This window comes from Ailuropoda melanoleuca, chromosome 10 (assembly GCF_002007445.2).
Source record: "Ailuropoda melanoleuca isolate Jingjing chromosome 10, ASM200744v2, whole genome shotgun sequence".
Lineage (NCBI taxonomy): Eukaryota > Metazoa > Chordata > Mammalia > Carnivora > Ursidae > Ailuropoda > Ailuropoda melanoleuca.
In genome coordinates this window covers 82,689,616-82,705,353 of record NC_048227.1, presented here as the reverse complement: position 1 = coordinate 82,705,353, position 15,738 = coordinate 82,689,616, and the positions used below count along the sequence as shown (strand labels likewise).

Sequence of the window (15,738 nt, the reverse complement as noted above, 5' to 3'; positions counted from 1 at the left end):
TGTGTGCTTGTTTGAGGTTAAGACTGTTTCATGATCTATGTTTCACTTTCCCAGTTTTTGAATAATCATTGATGTTTAGACTACTTAGAACTAGAATTTGAAAACACAGAACCACATCTTACATGTTCTTCCTATTTTCAACTTCACAAGACTTAAAATTAATATTCAGACGTTAGCTAAATAACAGATGATTTTCCCATCTTTTGTGGACTTTTTCAACTATGACACATTTTATGCAGAGAGTCAGAATTACAGGTTTTGGTCTCCAACAATAATGATGATGTAATAAAAGAACATTGTGCTTGGAATTGAGACAAACCACTATTTGAATCTCATTTTCAGGGGGCAATAAACATGGAATCTGTATTACTGAATATGAAAGGCCATGAATCTATAATGATAATTCTAAAAAGGAAATCAAAACAAAAACGAAATCCATCTCCAACCACAGAATAAATCATTTGTTCTGTATGGAGGTGACCAATTTCTCTGATAATTGGAAATTATAAGGAAGAAGTTAGGTACCTTCCTTTCTTTTTCAAGAGTTATTATAGCTCATCTAGTTGATGAGGTAAAAGCTCTTCTTAAAGTACGCTACACGCTAAATGTATTACTCCAAAAGAGAATGTTCTCTTCCAAAGAATTCTAGTTAATGGAGTAGAGTGATAAGGCTGACAATGATAGTGATGTTGAAATAACGATTCCGGCAAGGACCATCAATTAGAACTTAAATCATTAAATGAAAAAAAAATTTTTTTAACTTCACTTTACCGTATTTACCTGATATCAAAACTCCCTCACAGATTGCTTGTTAGTCACAAAGTCACTAATGTGCCCATACAGTCCATTCTGTATATGCCCTCCAGGGAGTTGGCTCTCAGTGACCCAGCCAGCATCCCTAATAGTGAGATGGCCCAACAGTACCTCTTCATGCGATGAGCATGGAGTAAGCAGCATGTGTCCTGTAAAAAAGTCTTGCTGAAAATGTTTAACCCAAATTTTAAGATCTAATATCCAGCTAATAGGAATCGCAGTGGCTATAAAAATAAGTCAAACAATACAAAAATGTGACAAATTCATGCCAAGGTCAAAGCTACATGTCACCCTCATAATATGAACTTCTGGTATGCAAGAATAAACCTGACATTGTATTTTAAAACTGTTATTGTAATTTTACAATCACACATTTTCATAGTCCCTATTTAAACGTTTGACGTGAGTTGCTGCTAGATCAGTCCTTGTTTCATTGTTCTGAGAGCATGAGACAATAAAAGGGGCTCATTTTCAAATGAAGTTAGTAGAAACACCCATTTTTTAGTATCTCATTTTCCCTCTGCACTTTCTTCTTTCCTTTGTATTCATTGAATTTTTTATTATACTCAGATAGGAGATCATGGACGTTGTTGCGTACCTGGGTGTATTTTTTCATCTTATGAAATTTTCAGGGGACAAAGCCATTCTCTTTCTAACTTAACACAGAATGTGAAGGATTCCCAAATGGACTTTTCTTGAAATACTCAGGGCTTAAGTGTATTATATCATAAAAAGTAGCATAAAGTCTTTTAAAGATTGTTTTGTTAAAGTATAATTTTGCAAACTCAGGAAATATAGAACATTTGTAAAAGATATTTAGGGGTGCCTTGGTGGCTCAGTCAGTTGAGTGTCTGACTCTTAATTTCGGCTCGGCTCGTGATGTCAGGGTTTTGAGATCGAGCCCCGCATCAGGCTCCACACTTAGCTGGGAGTCTGCTTGGTATTCTCTCTCTCCCTCTCCTTCTTTCCTGCTTCTGTGCACTCTCTTTCTCTAAAAAATAAATAACATAAATCCTTTTTAAAAAATTTTGTTTAACTCTGTTAATATGGAAAACAGTAAGAGGATATGTCTAGTTCAAAGTGCATTTTAGAACCTAAGGTATTCATAGATAATTTAGCAAAGAAATGTTAGGATGACATTTCTGAGTTTGATTTGAAAAAACGAAACAAAACAAAACAAAACTAGTTCAGGCCCAGTAGGTTATAAATCTTAGGGATTATCTGTTTTACTAGACAAAAACTATCTGCATCTCTACTAAACAAAAACATGCAAGTTAACAAGTAGACCTCTCTAAGTCTGAGATCTATAATAAATAGTAAACAGTGAGATGAGCTTGCTACACTTTCCCTAGAGTGTCCTCAAGTGTGGCCTCATGCCTTTGTGAGATATTGAGATGACATGTCCCACCTTTTTACTTTGGTCTCAAATCTCAGATAATTTTCCTGATACTTTAATGTTGTGAATGCTAGTGGCACTTAACAATTCTACAAGGATATGTTCTCTTTAAGCAAATGAAGGGTTACAAATGCAAAAATCATACAAGGCAGAGTAGAGACAAAAATTTATAATGAAATTTAAAACACTGGGAAGAATCAAAACAATGTTGAAGAAGAACAAAGTTGGAGGATTTACATTACCTAACTTTCAAGTCTTGTTACAAAGCAACAGTAATCAAGACAGTGTTGTCTGTCAGTTTGCTTACTTCTTTAACTTTATAAGTGTATACATGTTTTTGCATATAAAATTATTAATTATTGTAGCATTTTATTCATGCAGAATATATATACTGTATACTTTTATACTGCTACTGAGTGATAGTGTAGCATATTTCTCTTTCAAGTAACTAAAGAATCCATGATATTACAAGGGATGCAAGGTGGTTACATAACAAGATATTACCACCTTTTGATTTATGTATATGCAGTGCAAGCATACATTAAAATTCTGGAATGATGTACATCAAAGTGACAGTGGCAATTATCTTTGGATCTTCAAATTAAAGGGACTTTTTTTTTTTCAGAATGAATGTAAGCCCCTTTTATGATTGAAACTTAAAGCTATTTGAATCTGAAAGGAGGAATGAAAACTTAATTTTGTTTTTTTAATAAAAAATCTGGTTGGCCTGGGTGCTGTGTGTTTGTAACATTGTATTTCCTGATGATCTTCTAGGGGTGAAGCTGAGTAGCCTCCTTGGTAAAAAGGGAAACTTAGAAAAACTCCAGAGCTACTGGGAAGTTGGATTTTTTCTGGGTGCCAGTGTCCTGGCCAATGACCACATGAGAGTCATCCAAGCATCGGAAAAGCTTTTTAAACTGAAAACACCGGCATGGTAATAGTAAACTGCTATGTGTGTGAACGAGTACTTTGAATAAACAACTCTTATCACTTATTTCCAAATTGTTACATTTGTTGAACTGACAATTAGATGATTTTATTTGCTTACAGAATGAAATGCAGAATTTAGAGGAAAAACTGATATTCATAAATAAAGAGTGTTGAATATAGGTTCTGATGACTGGATGTAGGTGATGTCTGCTTCCTTTGGCTTAGCCTTTTCATGACACTGACCAACCCACTAGGCCAGGTTGGCCAGTGGTACCCACAGGAGGCCAAATTTGACACCTGCGCATCGAATTGGTAGATTCACAGATTTCTGTGTCAGCCTCCCACATTTCTGCCCCAAACACACAACCTTTGTTCTCTTTATGATCCAGTCTCAGTTTGGGGATTCTTATGCTTGATTTTCATTTCTTTATGCTTAAAGCTTATTCATACCTTTCAGTATTTCTTGTATGTGTGTGTTTTTCTAATTTCAAATTGTTCTTGGAGTGCCCCCAAGTCTCATCCTTATGTATGTGGTAATTGAAGAGATGAAAGCATTTAGGAGTGCATTTAGGACTATTTTGGAAAACAGTGCTGATTTTATTATGCATCACAGGTAATGATTACTAGTTGTAAAGGCTTTAAAAGGTTAACCATGGTATCAAGAAAGGCTCAGGTTGGCCTAGAGCCTGGGCCACTGACTTCTTTTCATCAGAGGAACCACTTGAGGAGATGCTTCCCACGGTAGGTCCCCATGTCTCCACAAAGGCTTTCGGCACACTCAGGTCTTCTCATCAGCAGCTCCCCCACCCCCGTGTGTCACACCCATAGTGATCTTTCTAAAATTCATGTCCAACCCTTCCCGCCACCGAAATCCTTACATTAATGGAGTTTAAGGGCTCTTCACAGCCTAGGGAATAAAGTCCACCTCCTTGGCTTGGTGAACAATGTTTGACTTTAGTCACTCCAGCCTCAGATCTTGTCACACACCCCCAGTTATGTGGCTCTCCAGTCACAGAGAACGGGCCAGACAGCGGCTTCAAGACGCATGCCTCTTCTGGCACTCTTCACCATCTGGGGACACTCCTAAATCTCGTCCGCCCACACACCAGACCCCAACCTAAAACCCTTTCCTGCATCCAGATAGAAGCGCATGGGTGTCATTGCATGCACGTGTGTGATTAGTTCATCTCATGAAATCTGTTTTCATGTTTCTTTTTTTTAAATATATTTTTTATTGTATTATGTTAGTCGCCATACAGTACATCCCTGGTTTTTGATGTAAAGTTCGATGATTCATTAGTTGCGTATAACACCCAGTGCACCATGCAATACGTGCCCTCCTTACTACCCATCACCAGCCTATCCCATTCCCCCACCCCCTTCCCCTCCGAAGCCCTCAGTTTGTTTCTCAGAGTCCACAGTCTCTCGTGCTTCTAACATTTTTAAGTCATACTTCTATTGAGAGTGACTGACTTTTGTTAATCATATCTCTGCATAGTTGTAGCCCCATTAAGACATAGATCGCCATGCTATGTACCTTTTACATTTCTGTCTTGTCAGCACTGTNGTCTCTCGTGCTTCTAACGTTTTTAAGTCATACTTCTATTGAGAGTGACTGACTTTTGTTAATCATATAGTTGTAGCCCCATTAAGACATAGATCGCCATGCTATGTACCTTTTACATTTCTGTCTTGTCAGCACTGTGTGCTGCGTAGGGACAAGGCTGTACTCTCAGTGGGATGTCTACAGTAGGGATTCGGCAAGGAATGAAGTAAATGAACCAATCAGGGCCCGTGTTACATGCAGCCTAATTTGTCATTTCTTTACAATGATCATTGTGATGGTACAGAAGGGGGTGGGAGCACAGGTTCAGAGAACTCTGGTTTGAGGTGTCCCAGCTTCTGTTGACAACAGAGAAGACATTATTTTATGCAATAGTAATAACAACTGCAAAACCATGCCTTTAAGTTTCCATTCACTTAATGTTAATTTCCATGTTTATAGTTCACAAGTGCTTGCCTACCCATTATCTCGTATAATTATCTTGCTCCTCATTTTTTCCTAGCTTTTTCCTTTGGGGCACCATCTGTCTTGTTAGGTTGGAGGATGTTTGTATCATATATAAGCTAAGTTGCTTTAAAGCAAAATAGTGATCTCTTATGAAGGTTCTATTTAGAAAAGCTTTCTCGAGGAAGCATATTTTAAAACAAATGCATTAACCACTCTCTTGAAGAGGATAGGCATTATTTTAAAAGGCATGTTTTCAGTAGATGTATCATCCAGTCCAAGCAATTTAAGCTCGCTACACCTCAGTTTACTCATCTTTAAAAATGGGGATAAAACAGCCTACTTTACTGGGATTCTGGGTGGCACAGTCAGTTAAGCAGCCAACTCTCGGTTTCAGCTCAGGTTGTGATCGCAGGGTCCTGAGATCAAGCCTGGTATCGAGCTCTGCACTCGGTGTGGAGTCTGCTTGAGGTTCTGTCTCCCTCTCCCTCTGCCCTTCCCAGTCGTGCTCTCTCTCTCTCTCTCCCTCTCTCTCTCAAATAAATAAATCTTTTTTTTTTTAAAGCCCACTTTATTGAATTTCTGTAAGATTTAAATGAGAAAATGTGTATGGGAAGTACATGACATGTAACAAATAATGAATGATGTTTGGTGAATCTGAATGCATAATTATTAGCGTCATATTTAAACTTGCCCATTATGTGTTTTTATATCTTTTCCTTTTTAGGTACCTCAAGTCGATTGTAGAGACAATTTTGATATATAAGCATTTTGTGAAACTGACTACAGAGCAGCCTGTGGCCAAACAGGAGCTCGTGGACTTCTGGATGGATTTCCTGGTCGAGGCCACAAAGACAGATGTTACCGTAGTTCGGTTTCCAGTGAGTACTCTTCATTTAGCTTAACTTTTGGTGCATTTCTGTTTTTTTTTCTTTTATTTAAAGAACATTTTTGCACCACGATTCTAACAGTACTTGTGTTACTTTTTTAAAATAACTTCTCAACATCGGGGAAGTGAGATACATTTTTATGTTTTTTGCCGTGGAATTTGGTGATTTCTTTCGATAAGTTGTAAAGTGTGCTTTCCAAGAAAAGATTGTCTCGTGCTTGGCCTCAGTTAGTCAACACATCGTTTCAGACCAGACACAAGGTTGCTGTTCATTCCTGCTGCAGTTTTGTTAAGATTGTCATCAATGTTGGCACCATCATTTTGGTGAAAAGTGCTGTTATTCACCTGGATTATTATTCCGTCTCCACTGCTCTTTACCCACATGGGTCAGAGTTGGATGGAGTGTTCCCAGTTCCCAGTCACTTTTTACAGTGCCTTAGATCATAAGAAATGATGACTCATAGGTTCCGGTTTGCAGCTCATGTTGGCTAGATATAGATATAGATATATGTATAGTAGACACACACACGTTTAAAAATAAATTGCTCATCTTCTCAGCTGGTGCCTTTCCCATCCTGATCATTCTCAGAATACCGCCCAAAGCAGTATACGCTTTAGCATCCAATTCAAGAATCACTGACAAGTCACTGGGTGCACTCAGCTCTTCCCACGTCAGGTGATGCCATCAGTCTCTCTGTGTGAGCTCTCTAGTCCGATTCTCCATACTCAGATGGTGACAACTCTCAATTCTTTTTATAAAATTGTGTTCTCTAATTCTTGTTTATAGGGTCATCTGTTCCATTTAATTCAATCCATTGCTGGCATTAACACGCTTTCTTTACTCTTCCTTCCTGATGAAGTCTTGAGCCCAGCAGGATCTTCAGCTGAAAAGCCTTTCAAACCAAAAGCACTTTGTTTTCTAGCCTACATAATGTGTAGCCTAGGAAAATACTTGTCTCAGAGTGAGCTGGCAGCGTGCCTGCAGCTGGGGTTCCGAGGGTAGCAAATGCCATGAAAGAAGACCACACAGAACTGTCTGTATTGAGTTGACTGTTGACTTGATCAACTAGAAAATTGGCGATGAAAGGAAACCACTCCTCTTAGCTATTCTGAGCTAATTTAAATTAGTTTAATATGAATTTGTCTGTCATACTGTGAATGTCAAAAAATAAAACCGGAAGCTATTAAGAGAGAAGTTAGGAGAATATAAGTATATACTCCAGGTGAGAGAGGCTTTCTTAAGCAAGAAAAGGACCTGTAAGCCATAAGGTAAATATTGACCAATTTGATTTCGTTAAAAATCCTAACTTTTGTTCAGTAAAGAACATCACAAACATGGCAAATGTTAGACAGGGAGAAAATATTTAATACTAATGTAGCGAATTTATCAATTTGCATAATAGGCAAAAAGAACAACAACAACTGCTAATTGATAAGCAAAAGAAGAAGAAAATGGGCAAATCATATGAAAAGCTAATTAACCTCACTGGGTGGTCAAAAAAATGCAAATTAAAATGAGCCAGCATTTTACCTATGCCATTTTGCACATGTGTACATAAATCTGTAGGATCAATTCCTGGAAGTGGAATTGTTTGATATTGCCATGTTGCCCTCCATAGGGATTGTATCAATTGACATTCTCACTGGCAACGTATAAGACTGACTGCTTTCCTAAAGTCTCTCCCAAAAAGTGTTTATCATATTTGTACTTTTAGTTAAACTTACAGGTGAAAAAGTGGTACAGTTGGGATTTTCTCAATTAGTATTGTTGTGTTTAAAAGACCACTTGGTGATTAAAAAAAGAATTTGTTGCCAACATTTAAAAAATAAGGAGAGTTAGATCTTCAGTGCTGGCTGTAAATGGTATTAGTATTGCTGTAAATAACTATAAGATCTGAGCAAAATATATAAAATACTGTTTGTAGACATTGAAGAGCAATTGTCACAGGGTTGTGATCCCTGAGTGGGGAGGAACCTCAGGTGAGTCCCACCTTTGCCTACTTTTTTTTTCCTTAAAGCCCTTCTCTGGCCCAAGGAAGTGGAGCCCTACCAGGGTGTGGCATTCTCTCTGGGCAGAGCAGGCAGGGAGCAGTGTTTGGGACCCTAGAACAGCTGGAATATGAGCAGCAGGGTGTTGGAGAAGGGAGAATCTTGAAGAATGAATCCCAGGATTCTGCCTGGGTATTTCCCTTGAGTCCTAGAGCAACTCTTAGATGGTGTGAACAAGGGGTAAGCACAAGGTAAATAAACACAACTACTGGTCCCAGTATTTGACAAAAACAGGGTTTTAGATGAAACCTATGTGGCTTAAGTAATTCTTATCAAGGTAAATCCCCTTGCTATTTAGAAGATCAGGACCTGAAGGGGTAGAGAGCATTCTTTGGAAAGTTGAGAGCTGAGCAGATATCCCAGAGCTTAAACAGTGCAGGAATAAGATGTCGGACTTTGGGTCTAGCCAGAATGATGAGACCTTGGTGAACACACCAAGCATTTGGAGGAGATGTAGAAAGCCCATGCCCTAGGAGTAAAGGCAAAACTAAAAGACCCACCCTAACAAAGCTGTAATAAAACTAAGCCTTGGTAGGATCAAGATGATGTACTAATAATTTGACTACTAGGGGGTGGGGGTGGGGAAACCTCTGGAAAGATATGGTTCAGAGCCTCTGCATTGTGTCAGTCAGACACAATCAAAGATTACTAGACATTCTAAGAAGCAGAAGAAAAAAAAGTGACAGATAACAGCTAAGCTAAGAGCTTAAATAGCCAGTAGAGGCAGACTAAGAAGTGATTCACATATTGAAGTTACTGGGTAAGAACTTCAAATAAGTATAATTGCTATGTTAAAGGAAATATAAGAAAAAATAGACAAAAGAGATAACAAGGTAGACTATTTCAACTGAAAAATTAAGTCTATAAAGAAGTCAACTGAAAAATAAGGAGAGTTCACATGAAAATCTAGATTTTCAGCTATTGAAAAATTAAAGGGACTGGCAGTTGGACTGCCTTCTCCAAAAGCAACAACCTATTAAGTCAACTATCTGCTGCCATTGTAGACATTGATTACAGCCCCATCCTTCCTGCTTTACTCATCTGCCTTTTTTCACTGGACCCTCTCCCTGCAACCACTGAAATTGCTCACCATGTGCCACCACATAGAGAAAGGCAGGTTTCTAGTATTGTGGTGCCGTGTCAGTCACTAACTCATCACATCCTTAGAGTAGCATCTTTAGCTTACACTTACAAAGGCCACAGTGGGTCTTGATTGGGGTGATAACATTATCCTTCTTTTAAAGTGGATCTGACTAAAACCAAGATGACTTATTTTAGAAAATATTTTATTTGATTGTTTCCATTTATTTCACTACCGTATCTGTTCTCATTCCTCTGAAAAATAACAGTGACCCTGGGTAAAAGAAAACAGACAAAAGTTTCTTTGCAAAATTATGTGAATGGTTCCCTCATTTATGTTTATTATTATTTGGGTTTAGTTCAGTTGATTCTTTTTTGTCACCTCTCTTCTCTGTGTATTTTCTTTCCTTCCTACATTGAAAAGTTAGGAGAGCATCAACCCCTCATCCCAGGTGAGAGGAAGTGGAGTGTGGGGCTTTTGTGGACTCTTCTAGAAGCTGAGACATGTACCTATATTTAATATCAACTCTGTATAGTTTTAGGTTTTACTGCCTTCCTTCCCACTTGAGATACAAGATGTTTGCCGTTCATTTTTTAAAAAATTTTTAGCAGTCGATTTTAACGTTAACCAATATAAAGTATTAGGAACTAAAAGCAAGAATGTTTATACTTTCAAGTGAGTTGTATCTAGCTGGTTTTGTCAAATTGCCTCCTCTTCTATCTCTTCTTCTCAGTCTTTCTGTGACCTCTATAATGTATGCTATGAATTCCTCCCATTTTGTCATTTCAAGGGCAGATCAAACGGCTCGACAGAGGTTAGACAATGATAATTACAACCAATTTTTATTTCCTATCTCAACATAACATTTAATCTGTTAGAAATATTTGAGACAACAATAAAGACATAATTTAAGAAGAGAGGAGGTAACCTGGTGCTGTGCTTTTCTGATGTTAAATTCTGTACCCACATAATTAGGGAACAGGTTTATTCTCATTTGTTGGTACAGTGACTTAGATGCTATTTTGGAAAACCCGCCTTTTATTCCCTATTATTCATTTTCATTTCGCAAACCCTGGGATACTCAGATTTGAGAGCACCGATTCTGCCAAGTTTTGATTGAAAATTTATTTCCGTTATTAATCAGTACCACTTCACTCTCTGTTGATTGGAATTTGGACCTTGGTTCACCTGGTATGTTCCTAAATCAGAATATGTTCCCCAGTGGACTCTTACTGTGCTTTATTTGTTGTCTATTCTATCTTGTTTTCGTAAGTGGAGCCTGGCTGAGAATTAAGCCCTTAACGTTTTTTATACTCAATAGTAAAGAAAATGTTGTTTTCCTAATCCCCTTTCTGTAGTTCTCTGTACCCTAATTAAAATAAATTTTACTCCTGTGACAAATATAGCATAAAATCAGTACACTAGGTTTGCAGCGGATGGCCAAGAGTCAGGTGACTAATCCACGTGCCTCTTACGCAGATTGTACAGTAGATTACACTGTATTGTGAGTCCATAATCCCGTGCTGATGGGGTCTTCTGAGAGTTTTTCCTCCACTTTTATTTGGTCAACTTGCTTGATACAAGATTCTTTCTAAAAGCCAATTTTCTTGAGTTTTAAGCAGTAGGGTAGAAAGAACTCTTCTAGGTTCTCTGATAGTTTAGTACTGGCTTTCCTTTCCTTTTTAAATGTTCCTACTTAACATTGCATCGGAAATTTGAGCTAGATGTGTGCTTTTAAGGTGTAAATAGGTAATAGTTGCATCACCTTTAAAATCAGTGCATGTGTCGTATCTTATCATTATTTGCACCTAGTATCGGATATTAGTAATAATATACTACATTCTTTGAGAGAGATTCTCAACTCACTTATGACATACACCTCGTACATTTCCAAAACAGGAGTAAGTTTTATTTCCTTCTTTTTCTTTCACAGGGCTAAATATATCATTATTGAAGATCCCAGTTTTATCTTTAAGGCAGTACAAAAGCATTTTTATTATTTCATACAGCTATGTCCATTCCTTTGGCTTATATAAAAACCCTCATTCAATACTAACCAAAAGCATTTCTTAGCCCATTTACATAGGTATGAAAACCATACTCCCACACTTTGATGATAAGGTGTGGCAGGAGAAAATCGAAAATAGTATGTGATGCTCTCAATATGGAATCTTTTCTATGTACAGAATTACTTGCTTTACCACATTTCTGCCTTTTTTGGACACATTTATATTTATAGAAATAGATTTTATACTTACAGGAAGATAAAATAAAAGACCTTAGAAATATATCATTAGAGTAGATTCCCTGGGGATAGCCAAACCAATATATGGACTTCAAAATTTTATTTCTAATTTCTTTAGCAAAAAAGATGACGTATTCCTGGAACTTAGGATAATTGTATAATACCATAAAATGCTCAAAGGACTCATAGGGAAGGCAACAATTAGAAGTTAAAATGGTTTTACTACAGCCGTGGACCCAGAGCCTCATCTGGTCATCTCCCACATCAGTTCAGTGTCCTTGTAACAGCTCTAAATGGCTTAAATCTGAAGTCACTAATACTCGTTTCTTTGCCTTATGTTTTCAAGGTATTAATATTAGAGCCCACCAAAATCTATCAGCCTTCGTATTTGTCTATCAACAATGAAGTTGAGGAAAAGACGATATCTATTTGGCACGTGCTTCCTGATGACAAGGTAAATTGTGTAGTTATTAAGACAAGAGCATTAATAATGAAGGACTTTACTCCCTTCCTGCATTTATGTATTCCAACAAATACCTGCATTACTTAAGAAGAAATAGCTTAACTGTGTATTTATCTTGGCATAAATACACCCTGTAATATAACATTTGCTAAAATTGGGTTATGAATTTCACTCATTTAGTAAATTATAACTAAACTTATTCGGATTTTTATTGTAGGTGGCATGACCAGCAAAAGTACGCTTAAAATGAGAAGATTTCTCTGTCTTGTAAATTCATGCTATAAACTATGTGTTGGAGAACTGAGACTTAAAATATATGACTTAAAAGATGCATATCTTAATTCTAGGAAGCCTATCAGAATAAGACCACTCTAGTCTTTCCCGAGTACGATTATACTTATCGTTTCATGACACTGTTTAGTTATCTGAGCAGCTGCTCAATTTCAGATTAGCCCCTGGCTCCGTGGGCTGGCACAACATCAGCGGGCCGTGCTGCCCTGGTGTGCAGAGGGGTCTTCAACACTCTCATTTCCCCTCATAGCAGTCATTTGGATAACCCTTTCCACTTCTGGATTTGATCAGTTTTAATGCATGTATAAATCCTACTATTTTTTAAAAGTAGAAAAATTGCAAGACCTGATTCCAGTCCATAGGATCAACCACAGAAATGAGAGAAGTCTTGTGGCAAAGTAGTTTTGTGGGGTTTTTGGTAATTGTTTTCTAAGATTCCCTTATAATTTTCCTTAACAATCATCCTTAACAACTCAACAAATATTTATGGAGCACTTCCTCTGTGACAGGCACTCCCAGGCACTGTGTTAGGCACTAGGGAAACAGATGTGTGCAAAATAAGCCAAATTCGGGCTGTCTACTCAGGCAATAAATAAATACAATATGGAAGTATATCAAAGGGGAAAATACGGCAGAAAGGGGGAATTAGGAAGTACATTTGGAGGCACGAGGTTGCAATTTTTAAAAATATCAATGTCAGTTTTTAAAAATGCCTTTGAGTCAACAGTCTTGAGTTCAGATCCCATCTCTGGCCTTGGCAGCCTGGCTTCTCTACATTGCAGTGTCCTCACCTGTATAATGGGGTAATAATAATACCCACCTCAAAGGGTTGTTGTTAAAATTAAATGGAATATTGTAAGTAGGGTATATTGCCCAGAGTCTGGCATGTCATAAATGCTTACTATATTTTAACAACAATAATAAAACTATGGCGATTCACATATGAACTGAGCCCTAACGTTGAAACCCTGGAACTTAACCTGGCTTGGCTCTTTAGATGACATAGTAGCAATCATTTGGGGGGTGTTGGTGTTATAGTAGGTTGTGATACTGTGATTGACAGTAAGAAATAAATATTTGGTCTTCATGCATTTCCGGCACAGATTTCCTAAAGCCCTTAGAATTTCCTAAGAGCTCAAAGCCATAAAAGCGGTTTTTTGTTTTGTTAATAAGGTGACTTTTGGACACACCTAAGGATGAGGCCTGGTTGCCAAGAGAACTAACTATGGGATTAGAGGGTTAGAACTTTCAGTCCCACCCCTTTACCTTTGGGGAGCGGGGAGGAGAGAAGTTGAATCAAACTTCAGTGGTCAGTGGGTTTAATCAGTCATACTTATGTCATGAAGCCCCCATAAAAACCCAAAAGGGACGGGGTTAAAGAGCTTCCAGGTGGGTGAACAAGTGGAGATTTGGAGAGAACGGCAGCCATGGAAAGGTCATGGAAGCTCCTATGCCTTTCTCCATACCTTGCCCTATGCATCTCATCCATCTGGCTGTTTCCTGAGTCATATCCTTTTGTAATAAACCAATAATCTAGTAAGTAAAATGTTTTCCCGAGTTCTACGAGCCACTCTAGCAAATTAATCAAACACGAGAAGGGGGTGCTTGGAGCCCCCGATCTGTAGCGGTCGTGATGGTGTAACTCCAGATGTAGTTTCTAGAGATAAAATCAAGAATAACTAATGTAACTATATACATGTTGTTCACATTGTTTTAAAGTACACAATGTTTCATTTACGTAATTTTAAAGAATATGTATATATGTTCTCACAAGCAGAAGTAATCATCCAGTGGAAACTACAAAATCTAAGAGGTTAGGAAACATGAACATTATCTGGGAGAAGAGATTTTCAAAAGCTTGATTGGAAAGAGCAAGGTTATCCAAGGACACTTGGAAACAGAATGGGGCTAAAGGAATTAGCAATTAGCAGGGCCAGGAGAATGAGTGGACAGCCAGAAGACAGAAAAAGAACAGAAAGTAAGCCAGAGATTTTTGGAAAATGAGGCCTATTTCCAGCTAGTTGTCTGGAAGTTCTTTGTTGAATAAAGTTAGCCTTGTATTGACTCTCTCATGTTTTGTGACAGTTGTAGAGACATTTTTTTATATTATGCTGAGAAATAAATAAAGATGTAAAAGAGTGCATTAAGAAGGGTTATAGATTTGGTTTGTGGGTTGTCCAATTTCCACTTTTACCATCTTTTGATCAAGAAGAATTATATTTGTATCGTCCCCACTGTGCTAAAAATTCTCCTTGTTCAAAAATTTCAGCTTTCTTAAATCAGTTTCCATTTTGAATGTTAAGTCAGTTTCTTTGCAAACCCTAGTCCTATCCATAGCATGTTCATTACCATGTTCTTGTTTCTGCTGTTTGAAATAGAAGTGATACTGCTGGAATGAGGACAAGCAATAAAAATAAGATAACTCTGCTAATATTATGTTAGTTTAAAGCAACTGTAATAACTATAATTAAATAACAGATAAATAGCAGGGGTATAGATCTGATGTTAAACAAGAAATGGATTCTTTTTGTCATAGAATTTTTTTTTTAAGATTTTATTTTTGAGAGACAACATGTGGAATGTGGGTTGGGGGGGGAGTAGCAAAGGGCAAGGGAGAGAGAGAGAATCCCAAGCAGACTCCCCACTGAGCTCTGAGCCCACAGGGTTCCATCTCACAACCTGACCCAGAGACCAGGACCTGAGCAGAAATCAAGAGTCAGAGGCTCAACTGACTGAGCCACCCAGGCGCTCCTGTCATAGAATGTTTTAAATTTTTTTCTAAGAATAGAACAGAGAATGTTGCTTTTCATTTATCATGTTTATTTCGTTTCTCACTCCTCAAAATTTTCATCTTAAAATGTGGAATGAACAGGTTGCATGAGCTAGTATACAGTTTATATTGCAACTGTCAAAACTTTAAGATCATTATACCAATTCCTAAGAGTCCAGGGACTCTTGTTAGGGAGTTACTCTAAGTCAAGGACAAAATAAATTGAAATCCTAATCTTTTAACAGTCCTCCCTTTGTTCAATGGATGGTTGCTGTTTAAAGTCAAGTTAGTACTTGATAAAAGTCTGCCTGTGCACAGGAAAGAAAAACTTAGATTGAGGAAGAGAAACCTTAGTTCTAAGATATTTTAAATGGTTGTTATTTAGAATCCCTTCCTTTTTTGGAGTCCTGTTCTGTCTGGTGGTCTCTCAGGGAAAGGTAGCGGGCAGCAGGGTCCCAGTGGAATATGAGGTGCTGACCTCATACCAGCTCCAGCCATGGCCACTCGGCAAAGACCCAGGAAATTTAGGAGGGGAATATGTTTACGTCAGATTCTAGATTTTGATGATAAGCTAGTCTCACCCATCAAGGATGCTTTTAGCTACAAAACTCCCAGCTAAAAGTGGCTTAAATGGTAAGGAAATGTTATCTCACATAACAAGAACTTCTGAGGGCAGGGGATCATTCTGGGGGTATTTCAGTGGTTGAACAGTATCAGAATTCTCTGTATGCTCTTGGTTTTTCTCTCCTCGTCTTAAGTAGCAGCGCTAAGCAGCAGTTCCCACACAGCATGCAAAGGAAAAG

General features: G+C 37.8%; 1 protein-coding gene across 1 annotated transcript in view; it reads left to right on the top strand.

The window, feature by feature from the left end:
* Window positions 1-15,738, top strand: part of MAP3K5 (mitogen-activated protein kinase kinase kinase 5) — a 197,507-nt gene that overhangs the window by 109,784 nt on the left and 71,985 nt on the right. The window contains exons 9-11 of the mRNA XM_034669190.1: window positions 2,984-3,143; window positions 5,875-6,028; window positions 11,758-11,865. Coding sequence (XP_034525081.1) covers window positions 2,984-3,143; window positions 5,875-6,028; window positions 11,758-11,865 — 422 coding nt within the window. The remainder of the gene's footprint in view (window positions 1-2,983; window positions 3,144-5,874; window positions 6,029-11,757; window positions 11,866-15,738) is intronic.